Source organism: Sciurus carolinensis, chromosome 2, assembly GCF_902686445.1.
Source record: "Sciurus carolinensis chromosome 2, mSciCar1.2, whole genome shotgun sequence".
Taxonomy (NCBI): Eukaryota; Metazoa; Chordata; class Mammalia; order Rodentia; family Sciuridae; genus Sciurus; species Sciurus carolinensis.
The window spans coordinates 44314693-44340494 of NC_062214.1; the positions used below are offsets into that span (position 1 = coordinate 44314693).

A 25802-nucleotide genomic window follows, 5' to 3' on the forward strand; every position below is an offset into this window, starting at 1 on the left:
GCCTGGGCTTTATAGATGGCACAGTAGTCAAGGGACAACAGAGGTAGAAAAGTCTGCCTTGTCCCTGGGATCCTGTTTCCAATTGTCTTTGGTGTGTGCTATGTGTTTGCCATTGGGCCACCTGAGAGTGCTGATATTTGCAGTATCCTTTTACACTTACTAGACCAAAAGCAAAAGTGGCCACATAAATGTGCAGTGGCCATGGGGTAACAGATGCTCTGCTAGGGAAGAAGGATGGAGGGAGTTATGAGTGACAGCCTCGAGACCACCTTCTGGCATGGTTCTGCAGACATCCCCAGACGTCTTCATAAGGGTCTTCCAAAAGGAACCTGTCTATGAACAGGCAAAAAATACTAAGTACCCCTCAGAAAGAGTCTTTGAAGGATTCATCAGGAAGAAATAACTCTTCCTCTAGAACAGGTGTCCACAGATCCTTCCATATCCCCATGACACCCAGCCCTGTCCCCACTGCCCTCTTCATTAAACCCACAGGCCTTCTTCTCCTGCTGCCCTTATTGCCTGAGCCTCTAGCAATGTGCCTATTGGTCTAGTCTCAACCAAGCCAGCATCTTTTTAAAGGGACATGTCCCCACTATGAAGATTAACATTTTCTCTAGATCACCAGGCAAATCAATTAATGCCAACAAGATCGAGCACATAATAGAGATGAAGCAAGAGGGTCAGCAGGGGACTGTACAAGGGGTTTTTCTGAGCCCAGCTCAGGTGCTCCTTCCATGCAGGAATAGCACCTGTAGCAGATGTTATAATCATTGACAAAGGCACAGAACAACTTGGCACCTCTCACATCCTTGATGTTCAGGATGCTAGGGCAGACCTGTTCCTGGGTGGCATGAGAGTCCTTCAGTGGGAAACTCTGTACTGACGATCCACCCTCAGCTTTGCTGTACCTTCCTTGGCCTGGAACCAGGAAACACCCAACTTTCCCTGATTTCTTTGCAGGAGTCAGATCTGGGTCGTGGTGGGGTGGATGATACTTCCAGCTGCCTTGGTCCCTTCCCCTTGTCTGTCACTGACCACCTCCTCCTAATCTGATTGTTGCAGTTTAATTCTATCTTGGCATCTGCCTCTCAGAAGATCTAGACCAAAACACCTAAGGACCTTCAGTAAATTCCCATTGATTGGCAGAGTAATTGAATCCAGGATTGCAGACATAGGTATGGGATTGTGTCTCTGGTTTATCATCTGCCAGAGCCTGCAGAAGTCACACCATCTCACTTGCACAGTCTGATAGCCTGTTTGGTGTTCTCTTTGTCTCCCTTTTCCTTTAGGTTGTGGCTCTCTCCTCCTGGTGTCTGCTGAGGGACTCCATCTACTACACGCTGTCTGTGGTCGCGCTCATTGTGGTAAGTTGCTCTCACTTCTCAGCACCAGGGTGATGTGTGGCTTCTCCATTTGACTCAAGGACACTGGTGGAGAGTGAGCAAGTGTCTGTCCATGCATGGAGCAGACCTTGTTTCTTCCAGTTACTTTGATCAGCCAGAACCCCTGCTTGTCTTCAGGTGTTTTGACATAGGTTATCTGAGTCCATAAGAGTTCTGTGACCCTCCTGATCTTCCCTTCTCACCTGCCTCCTGGCTCTTCTGTGACTCCTTTCCCCACCACCCCCACTTTGGGAACTTATTTCTTACCCTTCTCAGTCTGTAAACTTCCTAGAACATTCCCTTTCCTGCCCCAGCACCCCGGACCATAACTGCCTTTGTGATGACACCTCTGCAAATCTAGGAGTGGATAAACAACTCTCTACAAGAGTCTTCATGTCCCCAACTCAGCATGTCTCTAATTAAACTATCGATGTGTTCTCCTGAGTCTAGACCCTCTTTCTGTATTTCATCCCCCATTCCTATCCTAGCCACCCAACCTGAAAACTGAGCTTTCCCCCAACTCATACTATATCCATTGAGCTTAATTGTCCTGTGGATTTCCTTCTCATAAAAATCTCCCCAGCATGCACTCCCATATCCCACTTAGGTTCATGCTTTCTGCATCCGTGGCCTGAACTGAGAGAGCATCTCTGCTGCAGTTCATGGCAGGTCACGTTGCAACATGTTAGCATGACTGCCCACCCCTCCTCCCCCAGTCAATCATCAAGCACCATCCAAATTCTACCAAGAATACCTGTGAATGCCAATTCCTTTTTTAACAATCAGAGGTTCCTGTGAGGGAAAACCCAAATGCCTTAACTTGACAAGCTGAACTCTCTGGGAGAAGATGGTGGTAAATTGGAAAGAAGACTGACATAGGAGTTGAGAGATCTGACTCCTAATTCTGGTCCCTACGTGTGATGATTAGTTATACAGGTCAACTTGACTGGGCTAAGGGATGCCTCATTGGCTGGTAAAATTTTTTTTTTTTTTTTTTTTTTTTGGCTCGGTGTATCTGTGAGATGTTTCCAGGAAATAATAGCATCTGAATCAGTAGACTGAGTAAAGAAGATCACTCTTACCAACATGGATGGATAGCATTCAATTCCTTGAGGACTCACAAGGAAGAGTGAATTTTCTCTTTCTGCTTAAGATGGATCATATGAATTCCTCTGCCCTTGGACATGAGTACTCCTGGTTATTGGGCTTCCTGACTCAAACTGTTACACTATTGACTCTTTGGTTTTCAGAACTTTGGGCTTGGACTGGAACTGAGTTATTCATTTTTGTAAATGGCAGATTACTTCTCAGACTCCATAATAATGTGAGCCAATACTACATAATTAATCTAATGTGTGCATGTAGGTGTATATGTGTATATGTATACACATATAATCTCATATTTGTTCTGTGTGTCTGAGGAACCCTGCATAGTATACCTCCTTTCTAGTTCTGATGACCTTGGAGAAATCAATTGCTCTAGGTTTTAGTTTTCTTACCTACAAGACAGGAATAGATCCACTAAGGAATCTGCACACCTGTTTCACAAAGCACTTACCTGTACACTATTTTATTGTAACTCTCTGTGTCAATAAGATAAATATGGGGCTTGGTAAGAGACTTGCCATAAGAAACCAGATAGGTACTTCAGTTCCTGATGCTGAAAATCTTTGGTTTACAAACCATCACAAGGTCTACCATGAAAATTGAGTTACACCTGCTCCAAACCCTGTCCTCCAAAGCTCCCAGGTTAAATAATTGGGAGGATTGAGCAGAAGGGATTGGAATGCTATGTTGGAACAAATGGCATGCTTCATCTTTTTAAGTCCTGGTTCACAGACTTAAGGACACACATGAACTCTGTGTTCTTATTCTCAGTTGCTATCTAGAGAAAAGTTCTGATCATCTGTCACCTAGAGATCTCGTCATCTCAGTCCAGACTTCTCAAACACTCTTTCTAGCAAACTTTGTTCTGCAATGAGCAACTCATGCTGCTCATGTGCACTCTGCCCTTCTGCCATTTTAGGGTATATTAGGATGATTTTAGCAACTTACTTTTTCAAGAGACATGTTTAGAAGATAGTGTAAGTAAATGCGGCCATGTTGCTGAAGCCCAGAAAAAGATGCCTGTGCTCATAAAGAGAGGTCCTGGAAGCACAGACTGGTGATAACCCCTCCAGCAGCCTCTTTCCCTGCTTTCAGCATAGACACCTCATGGACTATGTGTGAAATAATTTGTCTTCTATCCAATGTATCTAGACTTGTCCAAGATAAAATAAATGTAATTGCTGCTAATGCTGTGTGAAGAAGTAAAGAGGTCTGGCTTCTTCAGGCTGCAGATGACACTGTCACCCAACCCTGGTCTTTGGGCCAAGCCACCATCTGTCCTCAAGGTGTGGCACGTAAATCACAGAACTGAGTAACTGAATGTGCAGGTTGCCAGGGAAGCTCTGCTTTTCTTGCCGACAGAAACTGCAAAATAAAATGAGTCTTTGCCATCACCTGCAGATTTGGACTGTTTACAGAGTAGTTGTCAAAATAAGAGTTGTTTTTGGTCAAAACTAGATTTTGAGGAAAATCATGTGTCTTCATTGCCAAGAAACTGTGGAAAATATAAGGTCTGAGTTTTCAAGGGTAGGTCTTGGTTCTAACTTGGTTCTATTTACTTTAACTAGTATTCCTTCACCTTCTGAGTGCATTGGAAACAATCAGCATGCTTATTTGAAATGCAGAACCCAGGTAATTTCATTCCATAGATTCTGGGTGGGGATCCAGGAAGTCGCATTTCAACCCGCGTATTCCCTGACTCCCAGAGGAGGGGACGCCAGGAGAACTGCACTGCATTTTGAGAAACACAACTTTAACTATGGCTGGAAACCCTTTCCTCAGGGTATTCTATTCATGTGTGGCATAGCAATGATAATTTTTAGAATCAATTTAAAGATTCCCAAAGGAAAAGGAATCCTGGCAGTTTAAGTAGCTTTCGTTTGCTTGGATTCCTGACTTCTGTTCTTCTGTGTAAATTATTTGAATCTTGTTAAATGGTGGTCACACTCCCCAGGGTCATTTGCATGTAAGACTCAAAATCTACCTAAGAAGCACAAATCTCCCTACCAGAAGCACAGTACTCAGCAAAGTAACTTTCACAGTGTCCCCAAATCTAGTTTCTATGCCCCAAACTCAGACTGCAGCTCACACACACTCTAGCATTTGTCAAGGTTTCCTACTCTCTTTCTAGGTCTTCCTAAATATCGAAGTAACAAAATCATGTTTCTTCCAGTTCTCCTTATGTAATACAAATTTCTCTATAGGAGTCTGTCGTGGGAACTTAAAATTCCTTTATTTAAAAACGCCTTCCTCCTCTCCACAAAATAATTATCAACCTTCCCAAACAATTTATTTAAATATTAGAGTTTTTTAAAAATACTTTCTCCCATTATTTGGTTCTGAAATGTTCAGAAGGCAGAACTGTTGGTCCCCTGAGGCTATAAAATAAAGAGCTCATTCACCCACAGGGTAAATCAGGATTTAGTGGGACCAGATGCCTTTTCTATATACATCCCCAACAGGGAGTCTTTCAAAGACACATAGAGGAGCCCCAAGGACAAACCATGGAACCTGGAGATCCAAACAGCAGCAGGAGGGCTTCTCCAGAGATGCTGGTGTCAACTGAGGGGCAGGGCACTCAGAATCTGGCCAGGAAAGTGCAAAGGGCATTGCTATACCTGGAGTCTAAATCAGCAGAAATGTAAGCAGATGCAGATGGGACATGAATAGGGTGGAAAGCAGAAACACAAGAATAAGACAAGTATATGCATTCTGCAATTAACAGAGCAAAAACGGTTCATTTAGACACAGAGTCAATTCACTTTGGTATTTGGGTTTCACCTAAACTCCCCTCTGTGCTATTTTCTAGCTTGCTTGTTTGTTTGCTTGTTTTCAGGAGGCTGCTAAAGAAATTAAGAATATGCCATTTTCTAAAGCAATTATAATTTCACAAACTAAATTATGTGATTCTTATGGCCCTTCCCCCACTCCAGTCAAGCATCCCCCGTTAGCCCTTGTGTCACTTAAGCATCGGACCATGGAAAAGCTGGATGTGCCTGGAAGCTCGCCGATGACTTCAGTCTCTGCAAGAAAAGTATCACCTATTAAGCCCTGGGAGCATGTGGGTTCTTTGGAGTGTGTCCCTCTGTGCATCTACCCTACAGGTCCAACAAATGTCTGCAGACCATTGCAGACTCTCCTGCTGCTTCTCTTCTGCCCCTGTGATCACTTGGACTGTGGGCATCTCAGGCCTCCTGGTCCTGCCCTTTCTCTAAATTCCAGTAGGACTGTCAGTTTTCTTATATTGAAATGTTACTGTAATTTACATAATCATATAATTTACATAAATGCAAATGATTCGTTACATCACCAGTCAAAACAGCTGCCCTAAAAGAAATACTTTATTTTTACTCTTCATCTCTGCTTGAGGACAGGGACTATGAGCATTGAGAGGAGAGAAACCTTCAGGCTTATGGAACAGGTTCCCCATATCCTGGGCTGGGGCAGAAATCCAGTTCACAAGTGCTGTCTATCTGCAGATGATGGGCCAGGGAAGACATTGACCCCAGATTGGGTGATCCTCAGAGCACCCTGGGCACAGGCACAGCAGTGAAGCTGATCCAAGCTGACATTTCCTTTTCCATCTCTGAAGGACTCATTGCAATACTCCCAGCTTCAGTGCTGCCACTGAGATAGTCAGTGCTTTGTATTAGTCAGCTTCAAGTTACTATAACAAAAAGCTCAAGATAATTAATAAGAAAAAAGGTATGCTTAGTTCATGGTTCAGAGGTTCCAGTTCATGTTCAAGTGACCCTATTGTTTTGGGCCTCTGGCAAGTTTGTCACATTTTGGCAGAAGAGTATAGTGGAGCAAACTGTTCACATCATAATCCAAGAAGCAAGAAAGAGAACAGGAAGAGAATGGGGTCCTGCAACTACCTTCAAAGGCATGTCCCTAATAACCTAAAGTCCTCCCACTAGGCTCCACCTCTCAAAGGTTTCCTCAGCCTTCAAATATTGCCATCATAGGGACCAAGTTTTTAACACATGGATCTTTGGGGGACAGTCAGCTTCTAGCAGAATTTTTGCAGTGATGGAAATGGTCTAGAACTCTGTGTCATCCACTAGGGTAGCCACTTGCCACATGTAGTTACTGAGCACTTGACATATAGCTAGTTAGACCAAGGAACTAAATTTTTAGTTCACTTAGTTTCAATTAAGTTACATTTACATAGCCACATGTGGCTAGTGGTTACCATATTGTATGTGCGATTCTAGTGAGTAAACTGTCCCAGGGAAAATGGGAATCCATAGTTTTCAACAAGTATCGACTCATTGAGACTGAGTACTACATTGTGTCAACTGGTAAAAGATTTATCAATTGATGCCCATGAGTACGCAGACTACCTGTTACATAAATGAGTCCCATTTTACAAATGGCAGAACCAAGGCTCCAGAAGTAAAACAACTTTGCCCAAGCTCGGAGAGCTTTATCTCAGGCTTACCAGTGCAGATATCTAAGATGGTACAGCTATACTGCTCCACAACAGAATTTGAACTTCTCCTCCCAAAAAATTTGCTTCTTATAGTCTTTAAAATCATGCTTGTCCTGACCAACCACACAATCCTCCTATTAGAATAGAGGGTCTGCTTCCTTTTTTTGAGATCTTGTTTTTAGAGAGAAAGGAATAGTCCCTTCACCTTCTGAAATTATTGCTTTTTGTGTGTGAAGACAACTAATTTTAAATACTCCAGAAATCTTTTTATCCTGAACTTTCTATGGGAGAAAATAAATCCTATGGGTCATGTTGATGATTGTCCTTCACTGCCTAACTGGTGACAGGGCCCTAGTCCTCTGGCTATAACCCTACCCTCTTAGACCCATTCTTTTTTTTTTTTTTTTTTTGGAGCTGGGGATTGAACCCAGGGCCTTGTGCATGTGAGGCAAGCACTCTACCAACTGAGCTATATCCCCAGCCCCTAGACCCATTCTTCACTGGGAATTAGCTGCTTTGTTCTCCAATTTAGAGACTTGGAATCTCTCAGGCTCATTGTTCCCCTCTTACATTTCAGCTCTCCTCCTGACGAAGTGGGAGAGTCTCATAGGGAATGACTACGATCAAAATTTAAGGTCCTAAAACAAATTGACTATGAGAATACAAAGGTTACCTGTTTTTCAGTCCCTGTGATGGGTAGGAGAAAGGACCTGCTGGGAAAACGAGGGGGCTGGGATTTTTCTTGCATTTGCTCCTTGAACAGGGACATAGGTTGGCTGACTCAGAGAACGTACCATGCAAAGTCTCCCAGTTTTTACAAGGAAAATGACTTAGAAATTTTAGTTTGTGTTTGTTTTTGTTTTCGCCATGCCCAGCAAACATAATCCTTTATCAGCCCTCACCTCCTATATCCTAAATTATCTTCATATCCCTTTTTCTTCCCTGTAGCCTGCCCTTACATTCTTTTATGAGATAACCAGCTCTTTTCAAGCCCTCCTTCTGGGTCATCTTTATTTCCTGCCTTCCTGCAACTGTTAGCCCTATCCAGTCAGATTTCTAGATGTTCTGAAGTAGTACTTACCATTTAACTTCAAAGTGTAAACCACACCAGTGCACATAACAGCTTTCCAGTATATTCCATCAGATTACTCTCCTCAGATGTAATTGCCCTGGTCTCTGTTAAGTCATTTATACCCCTGCTCCCAGAACTGAATAAGAACTCCAAATACAGATCAGCCCTGGGAGTCCCTCCCCGCCACACACACTATTGAGTGGGAAGAGTCTGTGGGGGCCTATTTCCATTTTATAGCAAGAAAAGAAAGATTTCAAGGTTTATGTCTCTTTCCAAAAAAAAAAAAAATGATAATGTTGATTTTCTCCTGTTATTTTCACTGCTTAAAATTCTAATAGTGACCTTGATTATAATACAGCTATGAAATCATAGCCTCGGCAACATGCGGCCCCTGTTTGATGGTTGCAGCTTACTCTAAGCAAACCCAGGACCTGACGTGGTGATGTTGAGGCAGAGCCAGCCTCCAGCCTCTCCTATCCTGGCCACACTGAGCCATTCCTGGGTTGCCTTTCCCGACTCTTCCATTCTGAACCTGCCGTTTTCTTGGCAGTTCCCTAGGACTCTGATATCTAGGAATTCACCTGCCTGTCTTGCTTGGAAGAATTCTACAGCAGACCCAAGGATTGACAATCTGGTTTCCATGGTACCCAACCATTTCTGGGAAGCCTGGAGGAAATAAGTGCTTTTTTTTTTTTTTTTTAATAAATTCATTCCTGTTCGTTCACATTTAACGCAGATGTAGAACACACGGAAACCTTAGGGTGAAGCCCAGGACAGCTCTGGATAAACAGTATGTGAGTCAGAGGTCAGGATCCCTGCCTAGCCCATGCTCAGCAAATTTGGAGCCCAGTTATCAGTTGGTATTACCCATGTGTGGTCTCTGTGCTACCCCAGTGTCTGGATCCAAATAACCAGCAGAGCACAGAGAGAAGAGCTGTTACCCAAGGCTTGCTTTCAAAACTCTAATTGGGAAAAGACTGGGTCAATTTCAAAGACCACGATGGGAGGTCCTTCGCTGGCAACTCACATGAGTACACAGATGATTTGTCCCCAAGAAAGAGCATTACTCAGAAACTGTCCCTCGAATGCCACCTTGCCTCATCACAGCAATAGCATAGCTGAAAGCTCTCCAGTGGTGTATCCACCTTGAGGTGCTTCCTCTCCTCCAAGAGATCTAAGGGAGCTTTGAATATGGGCTTGAACTGACTTCAACATCTCTGTCTTGGCAGAATAGACCTGGACAGAGGACTAGAACATGAGCACCACCTAGTGGTGACCAGTTGGAACTGGAGGAGCCATTTCTGGTTTTAGAGGCGTGTAAATGATTTCAGGTTTTCTTTTTACAATAGGAATACTGCTATATGGGGGGTTATTTTGTTGTTGTTGTTTTGTCTTATAGCTAGAATATTAAAAACAGAGGAATGTGTCAAGAGAATTCAATAACAAATCTATCACCCCCTCACCCTGATCCATCAACAGCCTCAAGTCAAAGTAATGCCTGTCCTTGTCATTTCAAGTTTTCAGACACAGTAATTTTAATGTCCCATCAGAGTGATCCAGGAATATCATTGCCTAAAGGAGCCTTCTGTGATCAGTGCCAGTTTTTTTTTTTTCTTTTTCTTTTTTTCTGGTGCTGGGAATGTACCAGGCTTGGTTCAGGCATGTTAAGCAAATGCTTGGTCACTGAGTTGCATGCATCCCAGCCCCTGTTCCCTGTTTTCTTATTTTCATTCTTCTGAAGAAGTGATGTCCAGTCACCTGCCTTCTCCATCTGACACCACTGACTGCTTGGAGACAGTTCATAACTCACTTCTCCTCCCTTTTCAAAAGAAACAAGCCTGATTCTTTTTAGATTTTCTTACAGGTCTGATTTCTAGTCCCTTTTATCCTTTGCATTGTTCTTTTGAGTCTTCTCATTTCTCTACACAATCCCCTTAAGTAGAGGGATAAACCTGAACTGTGTTTGCTCATCAGCCACAGGGCAGCCGAATCCTCTGGGTTTTGCTGTAGGAATCATGCACCCTGAGGGACGGGGCTTCATCCTGCCAGACAGAGATCAAAGGGAGAACTGTTTCCATGGCTTGGGTGTTTCTAGATCTCTACCATTTATTAGTACTGGTATTGGATTACTTGCATGTCTTTTTCCCTGTCTCCCTGAACCACATCCCAAACCCCAACTCCAAAGGCCACAACCATCCTCCTGACTTCAGTTTATGATGTTCTGTCCCTACCTGGGTAGCTCATCCAATCTCACTGGCTTCACCCACTGTTTCTCTGATTCATTGAACTCCCTGTAAATTTCATTCTCAGTTTTGGGTTCTTTGTATAATTAAGCCCATTCTAAATTTCTATATGATTCTTAAAATAATCAGTGGCTAAAGCCATACTGGTCCCATGTCTGGTCCCTGGAAGATACACAAAAGGTACTTTTCTAAATACCAGGGTGAGTTCACGCCAGCAACTCCTTTTGTAGGACATAAGCCTCCATCCTTGGAGAAGATCACATAGAATAAGGGCTGGTAAAAGCTGCTTTCATATCATATGATATTGTCTGCCTTACCTAATAGAAGAAAATTAAATTGGCCTGGTCTAATAAACTCTTTTCCTCTTGAATTCTCTTAAGTGGCTACAAATTGATTGTTCCAGGCCATTGCTGAGACTAAATTGAATTAATTAATTAATTAATTAATATACAATGTTTTCCATCTTAGATGATTTGATCTGTTCCATTATTTCTTGACAATGATTTTGTGTAAAGCTGGTTACTATACAGAACAGCCATGAATGCCTTCCAGGGAACGGATGCCATACAGTCCAACCTGAAGTATGGGGTCATTTCCCTTGTTTCTTTAAATTTCTTCCCATTCTGGTTTGACATTCTCATCCAAATGTCAACTTGTTGAACCTGATGTCGAGGACCAAAATAACTGAAATGACAAAGACAACATCTTTTCCCAATGGCTTGTTAGGCAAGAGCTACAAACAAGGCCAGCTCTTTCTTCTTCACCCTTCCCTTTGGAGATATCTGGAGAGCTCCTCATGGGTGTCTTTGAGCTATCTCCGAGCTGAGGCCAGCATCTCAACACAACTGCTGATTATTACAATCACTGGGGACAAAAGCAATGCCCACATTGTTGACTTTCTTTACCATCTTGGTATCATAATGACACTTTATACCCAGATGATCCTGCAGGCATCTGCCTTAGCATCTCCAGACAGCTTCTGCCTCTGAAGGGAGGGTCACATAGGGACAATCATACTCAAAGTCACCAAATTTTGTGAGTTTGGAAAGAAAGAACTACAAACCGTGCCATTAGCTTCCCACTTGGACAGAATATGTGTGCCCATTTGATTTCCACCAGAAGTCATTTGGGCGGATAGGTGTGTCATGAAAGCAACTTCAAATTAGAACCAGGGCTGAGATCTAGAACGAATTCAGTAACAAATCAAGGAATCCCCTGAAAATTTCTAGTGTTCTCTACTACTTGATTTCCCTGTATAAATTCCCATAGTGTGAAATGGCCACAGATGGTGTATGGACTAGGGACTAAGTAAATTAAAACCTGTTGTATATTCTCTCTCAGTCCCAACAGATGAGGAGAGGCTCTCAGTTGGGTGCTTGTGGTTTTCACTCCTTCTGACCCCCCCTAACCTTTTCCCTTCACAGAAGGGCAGGCCCAGTCCCAGGCATAAGCACCAACAGTGTCTACCCAGGATTGGCAAACACTGTTTGTTTTGATTGCATTGATTTTTTTTTTTTTTTCAGAGTTAACCTCTACATGTGATGAAAAGGGGTACTGATCTTTCACTTCTGGTTGTGATGTAAAGTTGCCTTTGGGGGAAAAATGCTTTTAAGAGAACAAACAAAAAAAGGTCAATTAAAAGAAAAAAGTATTGAATATATAGAATTTCAAGCACTTGCATAAAAACCATGAAGCTGTAACATGTTGCCCAGAGATGTGTGGAAATCTCACAGGTGGCACATAAGGGACTAGCCTTGGGAAGGACCTGCCATGCGTGCTCTTACCTGCCCTTCCAGACGTAAGTTCCAAAACGTGTGTTGCTTTACCAAACAGAGTAGTCATTCTTTCTAGCACTCCAGGCCAGATAGAAATTACAAGAACAATGGGATTACCAGATGCTTACCCCTCCACACATGCTCACCCCAATCTGCCAGTAACACCTTCTTCCACTAAAACTGGCAAAAAAAACTCAACCAGCAAAGAAGGAGTTTGCCCACAGGTGCATCATGATCCATGCCAACCCAGCCCTGATGACCACCATGTCAGCAAGGTGAATGGTGTGCATTCTAAAAACATTGTGTGTGTGCATGTGTGTGTCTAATCTTCTATCCTTTTTATTTTTTTCACAGTTCATTTATGATGAAAAAGTTTCTTGGTAAGTACCTCTTTTCCTTTTTCAATTTACTCTTGTTATATTGCAGATCCAAATATATTGGAGGCCAGAGTTAGGGATTAGAAAAGAAAGGGAAATGACATGATGACTTGGAACAACTAGACATCCTGGGAACCCTCTGTCCAACTCAACCAAGACATTATATTGACTTTCATCAAACAGAGATTGTTTTTCTCTCTTGGACTGGATTTGGGACTTCCATTCAGAATCTTCATAGCTAGATGCGTCTTTATCAATTATGTTGGATGTTGTGACTTTTCTGGGTGTCTCTACAGTCAACCATTTGCTAGGCCATAACTGAGATTTGGTTAATCTTTTAAAATTGTGTCTGCATTAGTCAAATTTCTGTTACTATAACAAAATAACTGAGATAGCAACATATAAAGAACAAAGGTTTGTTTTGGCTCAAAGTTTTGTAAGTTTCAGTCTATGATCAGTTGGCCCTGTTGCTTTGAGCCCTATGACATGACAAGAGTACATGACAGAACAGAACCACTTAGAGTTAACAAAGCAAAAGAAAGAAGAAGGACTAAGTCCCACTATCCTCTTGAAGGGCAATGCTCAATGATCCAAAGGTCTTCCAGTAAACCTTACCTCTTAAGTGTTCCACCACTTCCCAGTGATGCCAAGCTGAAGACCAAGAACCTAATATACAGGTCTTTGGGGGACATTCCAAATCCAATCTTCATCAGTATCCAAACCAAGATCAAGATTCCAAATCCCATATATATGTTAGGAGCCAGGAACAAGGCACTTCAGTAACTTTTAACCCATTAAAGATCTGTCTAACATTCAAAGAAAAAAAAATCTCAGAGCTCTGAAAATCAGTGAATCTTTAAATAGAAAATTTTACCCAAATTAAATATGTGGAAGGATATTTACATTGTGGACAACTGTCTAAATCCCCATTCTTGAAATGAGTTTGGAGCAATTCAAATATATTTGAAATGGAAATAGAAATAGCCTGTGCTGTGCATTCCTGTTATATTTTTTCAAATATTTAATCTTTAGAAGTAGAAGAGTGTGAAATAACTTTTTAGAATTAAGAGTCACTCTGTAGCTAGAAAACTTTCATTGCATTACTTAAAGCCTGGAATGAGTTTAGAAAAGAAGCAGAGCATTCACCTGGCTTCACTTTCTGCAAAAGAATTGCTAACCCTTTGTTCTAACCGTTAGCTACAGTGGGCATCTCTGAATCAAAGGACATTTCTGTGATTCCCTGAATTTGAAGGCAGCAGGAAACCTATTGTCTTGATGATAAATGTCATGTGTTATGCTAGGGTATTATTAAGATTTTTTTGATAAATCTCAATCCCTCTCTCTCTCTTTCTCATTCTCCCTCTCTCTATATATATTCTGCCCAAGAGGGGACAGGAGGAGACAATTAGGAGGGTGAGCTTTCAGATACATAATCTCCATATTGACTCATAAGAAATAAGAAATATGTCTTTTGTGAGCACTAGTAATCAACAGCCTGAAAGGGATCGAGTAGCCTGGGAGCCCCCACTGGGTCAGAGATAAGGAAGAGCCTCCTCGTGTTATCATCCTCGATGTGACCACCAATGGTGTGGTGGTTTTCTCTCCCCATGTCCTTGGGGATGAAATGCAGTACAGGAAAACTTCCAGGAGTAACCTTGTGCAAACTGACAGCATGATTAGCAAAGCTGCTGCTCTGCTTTAGCAAACAGTAGGTGATTTGGTGTTAGTCTTTGCTAGTGATGCTGCCCTAAAGACAAAGCAAGTTAAGGTCACAGTTGATCTCAATAATTGTTCCACTGCTGAAAAACATCAAGAAAGGCCAACCCAGGGTGGTTACTGTCATTCTTGAGGGAGCTCTTTTTCTGTTATCTCCATGGCATTGCTGAATACAAACCATGGCAGGAAGAGATAAGAGCAGGTTTTGTGATAAACCAATTTCATTCATTATCCTCGAAACCTTTTTTACAATATTTCAGGTGTTATGGAGTTAGAAAGGGGGAGTCCATTTCTGCTTCATTCCAAATACTTTTCCCCCATGATGTTAGGTGACTCCAACTGTGTTAGTCAGCTTTTCATTGCTGTGACAAAATGCCTGAGAAAAACAACTTAAAGGAGAAAAGATTTATTTTCACTTCTGGTCTCAGAAGTTTCAGTTTATAGTTTCTTGGCCCTGTCATACACAGTTTAGATTCCTTCACCAAACCTAAAGCCCATAGAGCAGTATTTCATGTTCAGCCAAGACATGGTGGTAGCCATCAGTCAGAAATGTTTTCTGTAGAAACTATGAACCTATGGTAAGGTACAACATCATGGTGGAGAGAGTGTGGCAGAGCAAAGCTGCTCACCTTCTGGTGACCCGGAAGCAAAGTGAGAGAAGAAGGGGCAAGGACAAGAAGGAGTCCCCATGGGCATGCCCCCAAGGACTCACACCCTTCAACTACGTCCCACCTCTTACAGTTTCCACTACCTCCCCATAATCCATTCACCTACAAATCCAACAATGGAAGACTCCATCCATGAATTCAGAGCCCTCATGATTCAATCACTTCTCAAAAGCCCCACCTCTAAGCATGGCTGCACTGGGGACCAAGCATTGAACACATGAGCCTTTGGGGGACATTCCCTATCCAAACCGTATCCTCCTAAGGTAGAACACCAAGCTGGCAACTGAAGTGTCCAGGTTCTTCAAAGGAACAAGTCATGAGGACCCTTGATCTGAGTGCTCCTGTACCCGGAGTTATGAATATGGGACCAGGAGGGCCACAGATAGTTGAGTTGCAAATCCCCAGGTGTGCCTTGTTCTAGCCTGGGAGATGTTGAAATCATAAACCATTCACAGCTGTAACTTCCAGAGACGAACTGAGCCAGGAGGGTTTTCATTGCACCAAAATAACATCATTCCCAGAGTGCTGGCCTGTTGCGTAATTGATGTTATTACTGCATGGACTGACGGAGAGCGTTTTTCACAAGAGCAAGGCTGGGAAATTAAAGTTTGCACCACTGGCCTTTAACTGCTCTGGGACATCCAGGGATTTCAACTCATTGAAGGAAAGCAAAATATATTGAACTTGAAGATATCTGTCACTATTCACTTCTACCTTCTTACCCAACCAATCACAAGCATTTGACTTACTGAAGCTGAGTTCTCTCTTTAAAATCAGATTCTTTAATCTATGCAATTAAAGCACAGGAACATTTCAATAAAACTTCAAACTGTGAACTCCATTCCTTGATATAAAATATTCCAGCATGTCCTAGAGATTTCAAAGCAGGTAATCAATTCATTCCAAATTTTCAAAAGGAAACTAATCTCAGCTGTGTTTATTTTGAAACTAGAGTACTCTTTAGGATGAAATGAGCTTTACCAAGCACAAATACAGTCATCTCTTGTTGTCTTTGGGGGATTGGTTCCAGGATTCCCTGAGGATACCAAAATCTGTGAATGCTCAAGTCTCACATAAAATGGCCCATTATTAACCCAGCATAGTGTCACACACCTGTAATCCCAGCATCTTCAGAGATTGAGTCAGGAGGATCACAAATTTGAGGCCAGCCTGAGCAATGTAGCAAGACCCTAAGCAACTAAGTGAGACCCTGTCTCAAAATAAAAAACAGAAAGGCCTGGAGACGTGACCCAGTGGTTAAGCACCCCAACTCCTAAAACCAAAAGTAAAATTAAATTAAAATTTTAAAAAATAAAATAAAATGGCCTATTATTTGCATATAACCTGCACATATTCTCCCATATACTTAAAATCATCTCTATATTACTTATAATACCTAAGCACAATGTAAATGTTGCACAAATAGCTGTTATACTATGTTGTTTACAGAATAATGAACAAGAAAAAGATCTATGTATGTCCAATCAGAGCAATTTTTTCAGATATTTTTCATCTGTGGTTGCTTTAGTACATGGATGTGGAACCCGCAGATAAAGAGGGCCAACTCTACACAAAAACAAGGTCTCCCTATCATACGCAGTTTAGATTCCCTGACCATTCCTATCCCAACATACAGTATGTCACATTCAGCCAAGAACTCATGGTCAGCAGTCAGTTAGGAATGCTTTCAACAGAAAGCAATAGAAAACCCAGCCATATTGATTTATTGTTCTTAGATATCAAGTATCCCAGATGTAAATGGTGCAGTGGCTGTGCATTTCTCTTGACCTTTCTCGAATGGTCCAAAGATGGCTGTTGTGGTTCCAGCTGTCAAGTCTATATTGAAGATTCGAAGGAGGAAGAAGGGCTCTGGTGTCTTTCTTAGCACCCTTTCACCTTACATCTCTTTGGTAACAACTAGGTCTGCCTTGACCAAGAAATGGCAGATTTGGGTGGGATTTAAAATTACAATTTTATATCAATTAATATTCATCCTCTGGGACAAGATGTGGGACTTACCTTCCTTGAGATCGTTTTCTGCCTAAACATAGTAGGGTTCTCTTTTAAGGCAAGAGGCAAGGGAATGTCTGTAGATACCTATCCCAAAAGACACTTAAAATAGAAAGCATGAGAGACCCACCTCTTGGGTGCACTCTCAACTTTCAGAGCAAGATCCATGAATCCATGATGGTCACTCAGCCAGGCTCACAATGTCAGAAGGAATCTGGAATGTGTATTCTGTGAGTCTGAAGGCCCAGTGGGAACACTAAAGGACTCAGGATAATATTTTGTTTCTTCTTTTGATTCTCAAGTTGGGACATTGGGAGAGAAAAGAGACCTTGGGGCCATGACCTGGAAACTCCTCCTGAGCTGGTGTGATTAGTAAATCAGAGTCATGCCCTCCGGGTGTGAAGAGGCAGTAGCAACTCAGAACAAACTTTTACAGGAGAATCAGAGCCCAGTGGAAAGGGGTTCCAAATGGAATTCTGGGGATGGGAGAAACAAACCAAGGTCCTACCACAGAACTGGATTCTCAGAGGGAAGCAATGAGCTGTGGTCAGGAAAGGAAGGTGGAAAAGATTCCCAGTATCCCAGAGAGGAAGGGCAGGAAAGAGGGGAAGGAGAGCCACACGTGACCTCAGAGATCTGGATGTGGATCCATTCCAAACTAACCTGTTTCCCAAGCACCTCCTGTGAACCAGGCTGCTCCAGAACTGGACACATAACCCAGAATCAAGCCCAGCACTGACCTGGAGTCTCTCAAAGGCTAGAGGGGAGGCAGGTGGCTGAGATGTAATCATGGGGTCGTTTAGAGATTCTTGTGGCACTGGGGAAAGGAACCCCAAAGAGCACTGATGATCAGACACTTACTTAACCACAAAAGCCACGGACAGCAGGAGGGATGGCACTGAGGCCTCACAGAGATAAGGACATTCAATATGGGGGAGGCCTTCTGTGAACCCTGAGTCCACATACCCACAAAGTAACCTTGAAAAGCCAAAGAAAGTAGGAAATCCCCTCCCCCTCCCCTGGATGCCCCTAAAAATTAGCCAGGGAGAACCCAGTTGGAATATTGCAACAGAAGGACTTGCTTTGAGCAAAAATAAACCCAAAAGAATCTCCAAGAGTGAGAAAGAGTATAAATATACCTGTTTAGAAATTGCTAGAGTTAATTCAACCAGTCTGTAACATTTCATGGAAATTGGTTCATTTTTCAGTGACCTCTCATTGAGACTATTAAAATTCATCTTTCTTCTAATCAAATGCTGTGAACTAAGTCGGACTTTCCCATGAAGTTTACACTACATATACATATACATTTTTTCAGGGAATTAATGATGTGGAAGTTAGACTAGAGACACTTAGAGACATTTGCCATGTGAATTGACAGTGGGGGGCACTGAAATGGAGTAGTCCCAACCCTTTCAGAAGAGAAGGCAATGATTCAGGCAGAAGGTAGAGGAGTTTGGACACCCTGATGTCTTCTCTCAAATCCTGAGCACTGCTATAGAAACATATTTGCAGAGGTGTGGAGGTGTGTAATAGCTCACTCACTGTGTGAATATTCTTACAATTTATACGCCCAGTCCCCCATTTAACAGTTATCTGGCTTTTCTCCAACTCCTCATTTTTATAAATGTCAAATTTTTAAAAAATTGTCTGTGTGTCCTTTTTACATGTGGCCAAATATTTATTTAGGATCAACTTGTAAACATGAAATTTGAAAAGAGCAAAAGAAGGATAGCTGCCACCTAGAATTTCCCCTTTAGAACCTTCTCTAACCACCTTCTCTTGAAGGCAGAATTACTCCCTAAATTAGCTAATTTAACTTGACAACTAAAAGGGAACTCAGAAAACAAGTTCCCAGTGTTTTGGCTGAAAGTTACTGGAATAAATAAATTAGAAGATTCATTCAAATTACAGGAAGCTTAAGGGTTTCATTTTTTTTTTCTTCCTTTCTCTTAACCGTTTTCCCTCCCACTCATTCTTATAGTTCCCTACCCAGGCGTGCTCTCTCCATCTCTCCCCACCCTCCCTTTCTCTCCTGCCCTCTCTCTGTCTCTATCTCTGCCTATCTCTCTGTCTCTTTCTATGTCTTTGTGTCTCTCTGTCTCTTGCTATCTCTATCTCTGTGTGTCTCTCTGTCCCTGTCCTATTTGTCTCTGACCCACCCTTTCTGCCTAGCTCCTATGTATTTGACAATCCCTCAGACTCCCCATCTATTCCTCTAGTCCTAGTTTGCTCTTTGTAAATATATCTGAATAATCTCAGCGGGTGATAAAGTCATGGACAAATTTATACTCAGAGGCTTGTATTCGACTTTCTAAGAGTTCTATAGGTGAGCAGATATGAGAGAAGAAGGAGCATTGTTCCCTCTGGGTGGGAAAGAAAGAGGAAGATCACTGAAGTCTGTGTACAGCATGGAAAATGTCTATAGACCAGGGAGTGTGTGTAACCCACCTGCCTTGTCCCCCTGGCCATCCACGTGGACTCAGATGTACATGGACTAATGGGCTTCATGGCTGCCTGCCCACGGCTACTTTCTTTAACTGTTCTTGGTTTGTGTGCAGGTGGGAGTCTCTGGTCCTCGTGCTGATGTACCTGATCTACATTGTCATCATGAAGTAAGTGAAATACCTCCTTCATTTCCTTTCCAAAACTGTTTCCCACCTCTAGCATGATGTGAGAAGAGGAGTAGGGGAGAGGACAAGTATCCAACTGGGTTTTTAGTGTCCGCCCTCACACTCATTGGGCTCTTCTGCAGCCTGTTCATAATCTCTGTGATTCTGATTAGCTACTATTATTACTCCCATCCCATATGTGATGCCAGAATTAAAGCTTCAGTGTTTCACTCAAAAACCTTCTAGAAACCTTGCTCCTTGAGGATCCGGCAACCTTGCATTGGGTTGTCTCTTTCATAAGAAAGGAGGTAAAACTGCACACCATATTTCTGTGGGATGAGGGTGACATGCAATGACTAAAACAGTGAAGCGCTTATCTGCAGACTTCCATTACTCCTGTTGTATTAGTCACCTACTGCTGCATAACAAATTATACCCACACTTAGTGGCCCAAAACCACTAACGTATTATCTAAGAGTTGGGAATCAAGAAATTGCTTAACTGCAGAGTTCTAGCTCAGGGTCTCTCTCTTGAGATGGCAGGTGAGGTGTTGGCCAAGACTGCCATCATGTATTTGATTTGATGGCAGATCTGCCTTGGCTGTGGCCCACTCACATGGCTAGTGGGCACTAGCTGTTGGTTAGAGGGCTCAGTTCATCACCACATGAGCTTCTCCTTAGTGCTGCTGAATGACTCCACCCAGAGTGAGTAATACCCAGAGACAAAGAGAGAGGAGAAGGACCCTGCAACACATTCTATGATCCCATCACAGAAGTCACACATCATTTCTTTTGCCGTATTTCGTTTATTAGAACCAAGTCACTAAGTGCAGGTCACACTCAAAGTCTGTAATTCACCTACAGAAAGGAAGGGTGTCAAAAGATTTGTTGATATATTTTTAAACCACCATATCATATGTTATTTTCCCTCATGGAATCAGAGTAGCCTATCATTTTTATCAAGAAAGATATTGCTGATGTCTCCTATAATCTAAGTAACGTGTAAGCACCATGGTTTTGAAACTGCTGGCTCACATTCACAAACTGTCACTGAGATGAGGAGCTTATAAATAATGCAGAACCATAGCTGCCAGTCCCCAGGAGAACTGTTTCTTTTACTCTAAATTAGCTCCTAGATTCCCCAGCATATGTAGCTATAGAACTGACCACCTTCTCAAGGTGCGAGAAAGTAGAGAACTTTAGAAATTTCTAGTTCGCACTCATCAGGTAGCAGTCTGGCTTGATGTGTTAAGTTTTTCATGCTGGTGAGGCCTGGAAAAAGTTAATTATGGCCACCAGTGACTGAGAGACCTAATAGGAGAAACCAGTATGGCCACTAGCAAATACCACATGAACCTCAACATAGAAACTAGCCTAGGTGGTGTCCAGCATAGTCTGTAAGTAGTCTGCTGCCCACCTCAATATGGCATCCAACTTTTGCTGACTGTATCATGGCTGGTGTGGAACCAATATCTGGGGTTTCCTCACTGAATATGAGATTTCTATAGTAGAATCTCACTAAAACATATCCTCTGGTGGAGTTACCATAACAAAACTAACAAAGAAACTAAAAGTCACACACTATAGAACTAAACATTTTTCAGAGTTGGTTCAAAGGCTTTCCAGAGTTTCTAGAATCCAAAGGAAAAGCCTCGAAAGATGGGAATAACCATCTTACTCCTGTTTACCTCAAGTAACAAAACCACATAGGGAATCAGTGCTTCAACGGAGAGGCCTCAAACAACATGACCAGTAGTCCATGGAGCCTTTAGATCTTTGACATTCTTTGATATCTTTGGTATTCTCTATTTAATTATTGCACCTTTTAAAAAAGAAAATTTTTGAAGCTCTAAGTTTGGGTTCTCAAAGACTCAAGGGTTCTCTTCTTCCCTTTGAGAAGGGGATTTTGCCAGTTTTTTAGGAGGAATTCGTAGGATGTCTGTTGTATACCTGACATTGACCTTGGACTTGAATCTGGATTTTGATGAAAGTATGTCCCATCATGAATTCATTGGAGGCTTCACAGAATGAGGTGGGCCTCAAGTACACAGTGGTTCTACTAAGGGAAGGGAGGTTGACTATTTTTGCTAGCATGTCTTCCAAGGACATTGGACCTCTTTTCTGAGCCATCATAAAAGCCCATGTGTCATTGTCTGGGCTTGTGGAAGTTTAAGCAAACACATCCTCTCCTCTACCCCAAATCATAGCAAATGTGGAAGCTAACGAGGTGTGTTTCTGCTGAGGCTTCAGCTTTACCAACATTCCAGCTGTTCAGTTCCAGCAGGATACAAATAAAAGAGCAAATGGAAGCTACCGTGCTGGTAGAATTTTCTGCATAAATTCTGGTCCCAAGTTCTAAATTGAAATCTCTGCTCTTTGGCCATCCCCCTCTGCAATCAGAGACTTTAATCATTGGGTTTTATAAAATCTGATTTATAAAATTGCATGCTTCACAATAAAATAGCTTCAGGGTGCAAGCACAAAATTTAAAACATTCAATTAAAAATATAAAACAGAGCAACTGCCATTTTAAAAAAAGCAGCATATATTAGAATCATCAGCTGCCTCCTGGGGAGATAGCTTTAAAATGACTTTATATATTCTGTCTAAAGGTCCAAAAACAATTTTGGATTGGCCACAGAGGTAGAAACCTTAATGGGAAATGTGGCATACAAGGTCTTAGCCAGGATTCTTTTGGAACACCTTGTACACATCTTTGGGATTTGTTCCCCAGATGAGGCAGCATGTTCTGGTGGGTAAGAACAAGTGCCTCACATACAGCTCTGGCAGCAGGCCTCACCCTTTCCACTCATTAGCTGTGAGACCTTGGTTCATTTGTTCCTTCATTTTGAATCTCAGTTTCCCCTTCTGCAAAGCAGGAAAAATAGTTCCTACTTCATAGGTTTGTTTTTCAAATAAGGATGGAACGTGGCAGCTCAGTTATTAACCCAATATCTGGTTTCAAGAAAGCCTTCATTGTATGGTATTGTTATTCTGTTATCCAAACCTCAATAAATGCATGATATGCAGTTAGACTTTGAAGGGAAACCCTCATGCAAGTCAGTATTTCTATGGGTAAAATGGTTTCTGAGCCAAGACAGAAGAAACACTGCTTCGCTCCTTTTGTAGGGCATTCTGGTCAAATCCAGAAGGTGGGGGAAATCTTTTCAGTAAAAAGAATGTTGAATATACACAGAAGTCGACAGAATAGTAAGACAAGCCCTGTGTGTTCACCACTGGCCCAACAACCCTCCACCCACACTGTGTGTTTCCCTTCCCAACCCCACATAACTGTGACATCTCATAGTCTAAAACATTTTCAGTATATTTTTAGAAGGATTTATTTTTAACATGATCACAGTATTATTATCAGACCTAAAAGTAGTGCTAATTCCTTAATGTCATAAAATGTCCAATCAATGTTCAAATTCTCAATGGTCTCATAAATGTCAGAGTTTACAGTTTTCATTTAGTCTCATAAATAGCATAAACATTTTTTAAATCAGAATCCAAATGAATTCTCCTCATTATAATTGGTTGCACCATGTTTTAGATCTCTCTTCATCTATAAAAACTCCCCCTCGTGTATGTGTGTTGGCAGGGGTGTTTCCTTGCAATGTTTTCTTTCACACAGTTTGGTTGTTTGCTCTGCAGGGATTCCCATGGTTTAGAAATTGATAATTCCATCTTGTGATTTAGTGCAGTCTGTTCATTTGGCCTCCATGTTTCCTGCATGTCAGTGTTTGATCTAATTCAGGATAGATTATGTTCCAAGTGGGGGGCGGGGAGTTCTTCCATCAGGAGGCACGTCGATGTTGCTACTGTTTGCGATGCCCAGCATCTGGATCAGCTACTCAGTGAGTATTGTAAAACACTGATGTTCCAACTCTGGACCCCACCTCTTATGAATCTCGGGAGTCTTCCAGGATTGGCCTGTTCACTTCCCTTTACACATTCAGCATCTGTCACTTTTGACTAGCTTTCTGTTCTCCTCATGCAATGTAGGAACAACCACCAGAGACTACAGGAAGGGTCTCATGAAGAGGAGACCCAGCCACAGAGGGGCCCCCTCTGCCTTTACCATGATAACTATCATGATCCCATAGACCACCTACCCCCAAGAGGCACTGACTGAACAACCAGGCATGGGGGACTCCAGAGGGCCTCCTGTCTACCTGTAGGAACAAAAGCCATGTGAAGCAGAAGGGAAACAGGTTGAGGGGTCTTCCAGCTGGCCATTTAGAGTTGCCATGCCTTGCTGCTACTCCTATGTGAGGCTGAGGTCAAGCTGGGTGAGACTCCTCAGTAGGTTGTTCCATGTCCATGGAGCCATTAGATCTTTGAGAGAAGGAAAGAGCAGTAGTGGCTCAAAGGTCTCTGGAACCCCTGCCCAGCTTTGCTTATGAGTTTTGCTTTTAAGTTTATTATGAATTTTGTAGGACTGCTCTGTGGTAATCCTCTAATACACAAGATCAAGGGACAGGGGTTGGGGGGAACCATCCTGGAAGTTTATATAAACCTCTTTCCTTCCAACACAAGTCTGCTGGAGCATGGAAGAAACACTGTACAATTTTTTCACTCTGTCATTTTGCAGAATTATATAGCCCAGAATTTAGCCCAGAATAAAGCTAATATCTCATTACACAATAGTAACAGAGTCACAGGATAAAACCTGGAACCACAGGAGACCAAAAGCAGAGACCCAGATGGCCATCCAACCTGTTCCACATAGACCCTGACATCCAGCCATTAGGTGACAGTAGGGACAAGACCCCTTTACTTTCTCCCATGAAGCAAAAGCCCTGGAGATGTGACCAGAGGGAGGTGGACCTTGACTGTCCTCTGAGCCTTATCACAGTCCTTCCATTACTCAATCCCAGGTAAGGGAGCTCAATCCCAGAGTCCTTGCCACTGACTCTGAAGAGGTAGTAAAGACGGTTGTGCCATTGTTGATCTCTGTGTTGGCGGTTTGACTTCCACTTGCAGTACAGATTTCATCTGGGAAGTGGAACGCACTGCATGCTCTGAGGAGAAATGGGAGATGAAATAAGAACAATCCTGACCAGAGGCATTGGCTCCCACCCCCTGCATCTGCACAGGCGCTCAGAGAGTACTGGGAGGACGTTGGGGAACTGGAGGAGTGGTCAGGGCTAACCGACTGTTTCCATTTTCTCCTTCACCAGATATAATGCCTGCATACATCAGTGCTTCGAAAGGAGGACAAAAGGTGCTGGGAACATGGTCAATGGATTAGCCAACAACGCTGAAATCGATGACAGCAGCAACTGCGACGCAACCGTGGTGCTACTTAAGAAAGGTAAGCGGCAGAGCCCTGTGCCCAAGAAGCTGCTGTGCCCTCTCCCCTAGCCACACTCTGGAGCCCCTGTTGCCCTCAAGGGAGCACTGCTCGGAGAGAGAGGAGGCAGGAAACAGCAGTTTCCAATCCTCCCACCTGCCCTTTGGCAGCATGGTGGGACTGTCTCATACTTGGTAATGAGCCAACTCAGAAAGCCCCATGGAGAGTCTTATAGGGAACACATTTTTTCTGGAGGTCACATAGGGAAATGAGGACAAAGAGAAGACCAGAGGTTTTGAGGTCTTGGTTCTGTCCTATTTGGGCTGTGTGACCATGAAGCAAGTTACTTAACCTCTCTGAGTCTCACTTTTTTCTTTTGGTAAATGGAAATTATTTTTGTAATGAGTAAAGCTGATCAAGAATATAAATGAGTTCAGTGCAATGCTCCATAAATGACAGCTGTTCTTAGGACGTGGCCACATCTATTCAGATTCACTTTCAGGTCACATTAACTCCGTTCCCAAACAGCCAAAGGAAAATGCCCTTTCTTTTCAAAGTAATTCTTACATTCCATCTATTCCCACAAAGCAGTTGGTATACTATGGGAAACAATGTAGTGCACTCTGATAATTACATTTTTTCATGGAGGAACACAGAAAATCATTATTTGATTTGCCTGAACTATGTTTCATTTTTCATTTAAAAGTTTTTTTTTTAATTCCCTTGAAATTTTTTCCCAGAAAAAAGAGAAAAAAAAAAAATAGATTAGAAAATATATAGGTTACTTTCAAGTATATCTTTGACTCTGGGTAATGATTAAACTTTTGAAAATCAAATATTCAGTATATTTTTGAATGATCATAAGTACGTTGAATAATAAAAACTTAAGTATTATTTAGCACCATTCCATGTGAGGATTTAATTTAGTTTCTTCTCTTCTGGGTAGTTGATATCCATAAAGCAAGTACTCCTGGGGGACTGCAGAGAGCTACCTAAAATAAACCTGTGTTTCCAGAGATCATCTCACGGTTTAGCAGCCTGGAAAACAGCAGCAAGCGCTGAGAGGCTGGGGGAGGCTCCCATGAGCCATGTGCACCTGTGGCTCATGCA

The 25802-nt window shown here is 42.3% G+C and overlaps 1 protein-coding gene across 1 annotated transcript in view; it reads left to right on the forward strand.

The window, feature by feature from the left end:
- The window catches only part of Slc24a3 (solute carrier family 24 member 3), a 521781-nt gene that overhangs the window by 450276 nt on the left and 45703 nt on the right, over positions 1-25802 (forward strand). Inside the window, 4 exon segments of the mRNA XM_047540120.1 lie at positions 1290-1364; positions 12369-12394; positions 19347-19400; positions 24580-24713. Of these exon segments, the coding sequence (XP_047396076.1) occupies positions 1290-1364; positions 12369-12394; positions 19347-19400; positions 24580-24713 (289 nt within the window).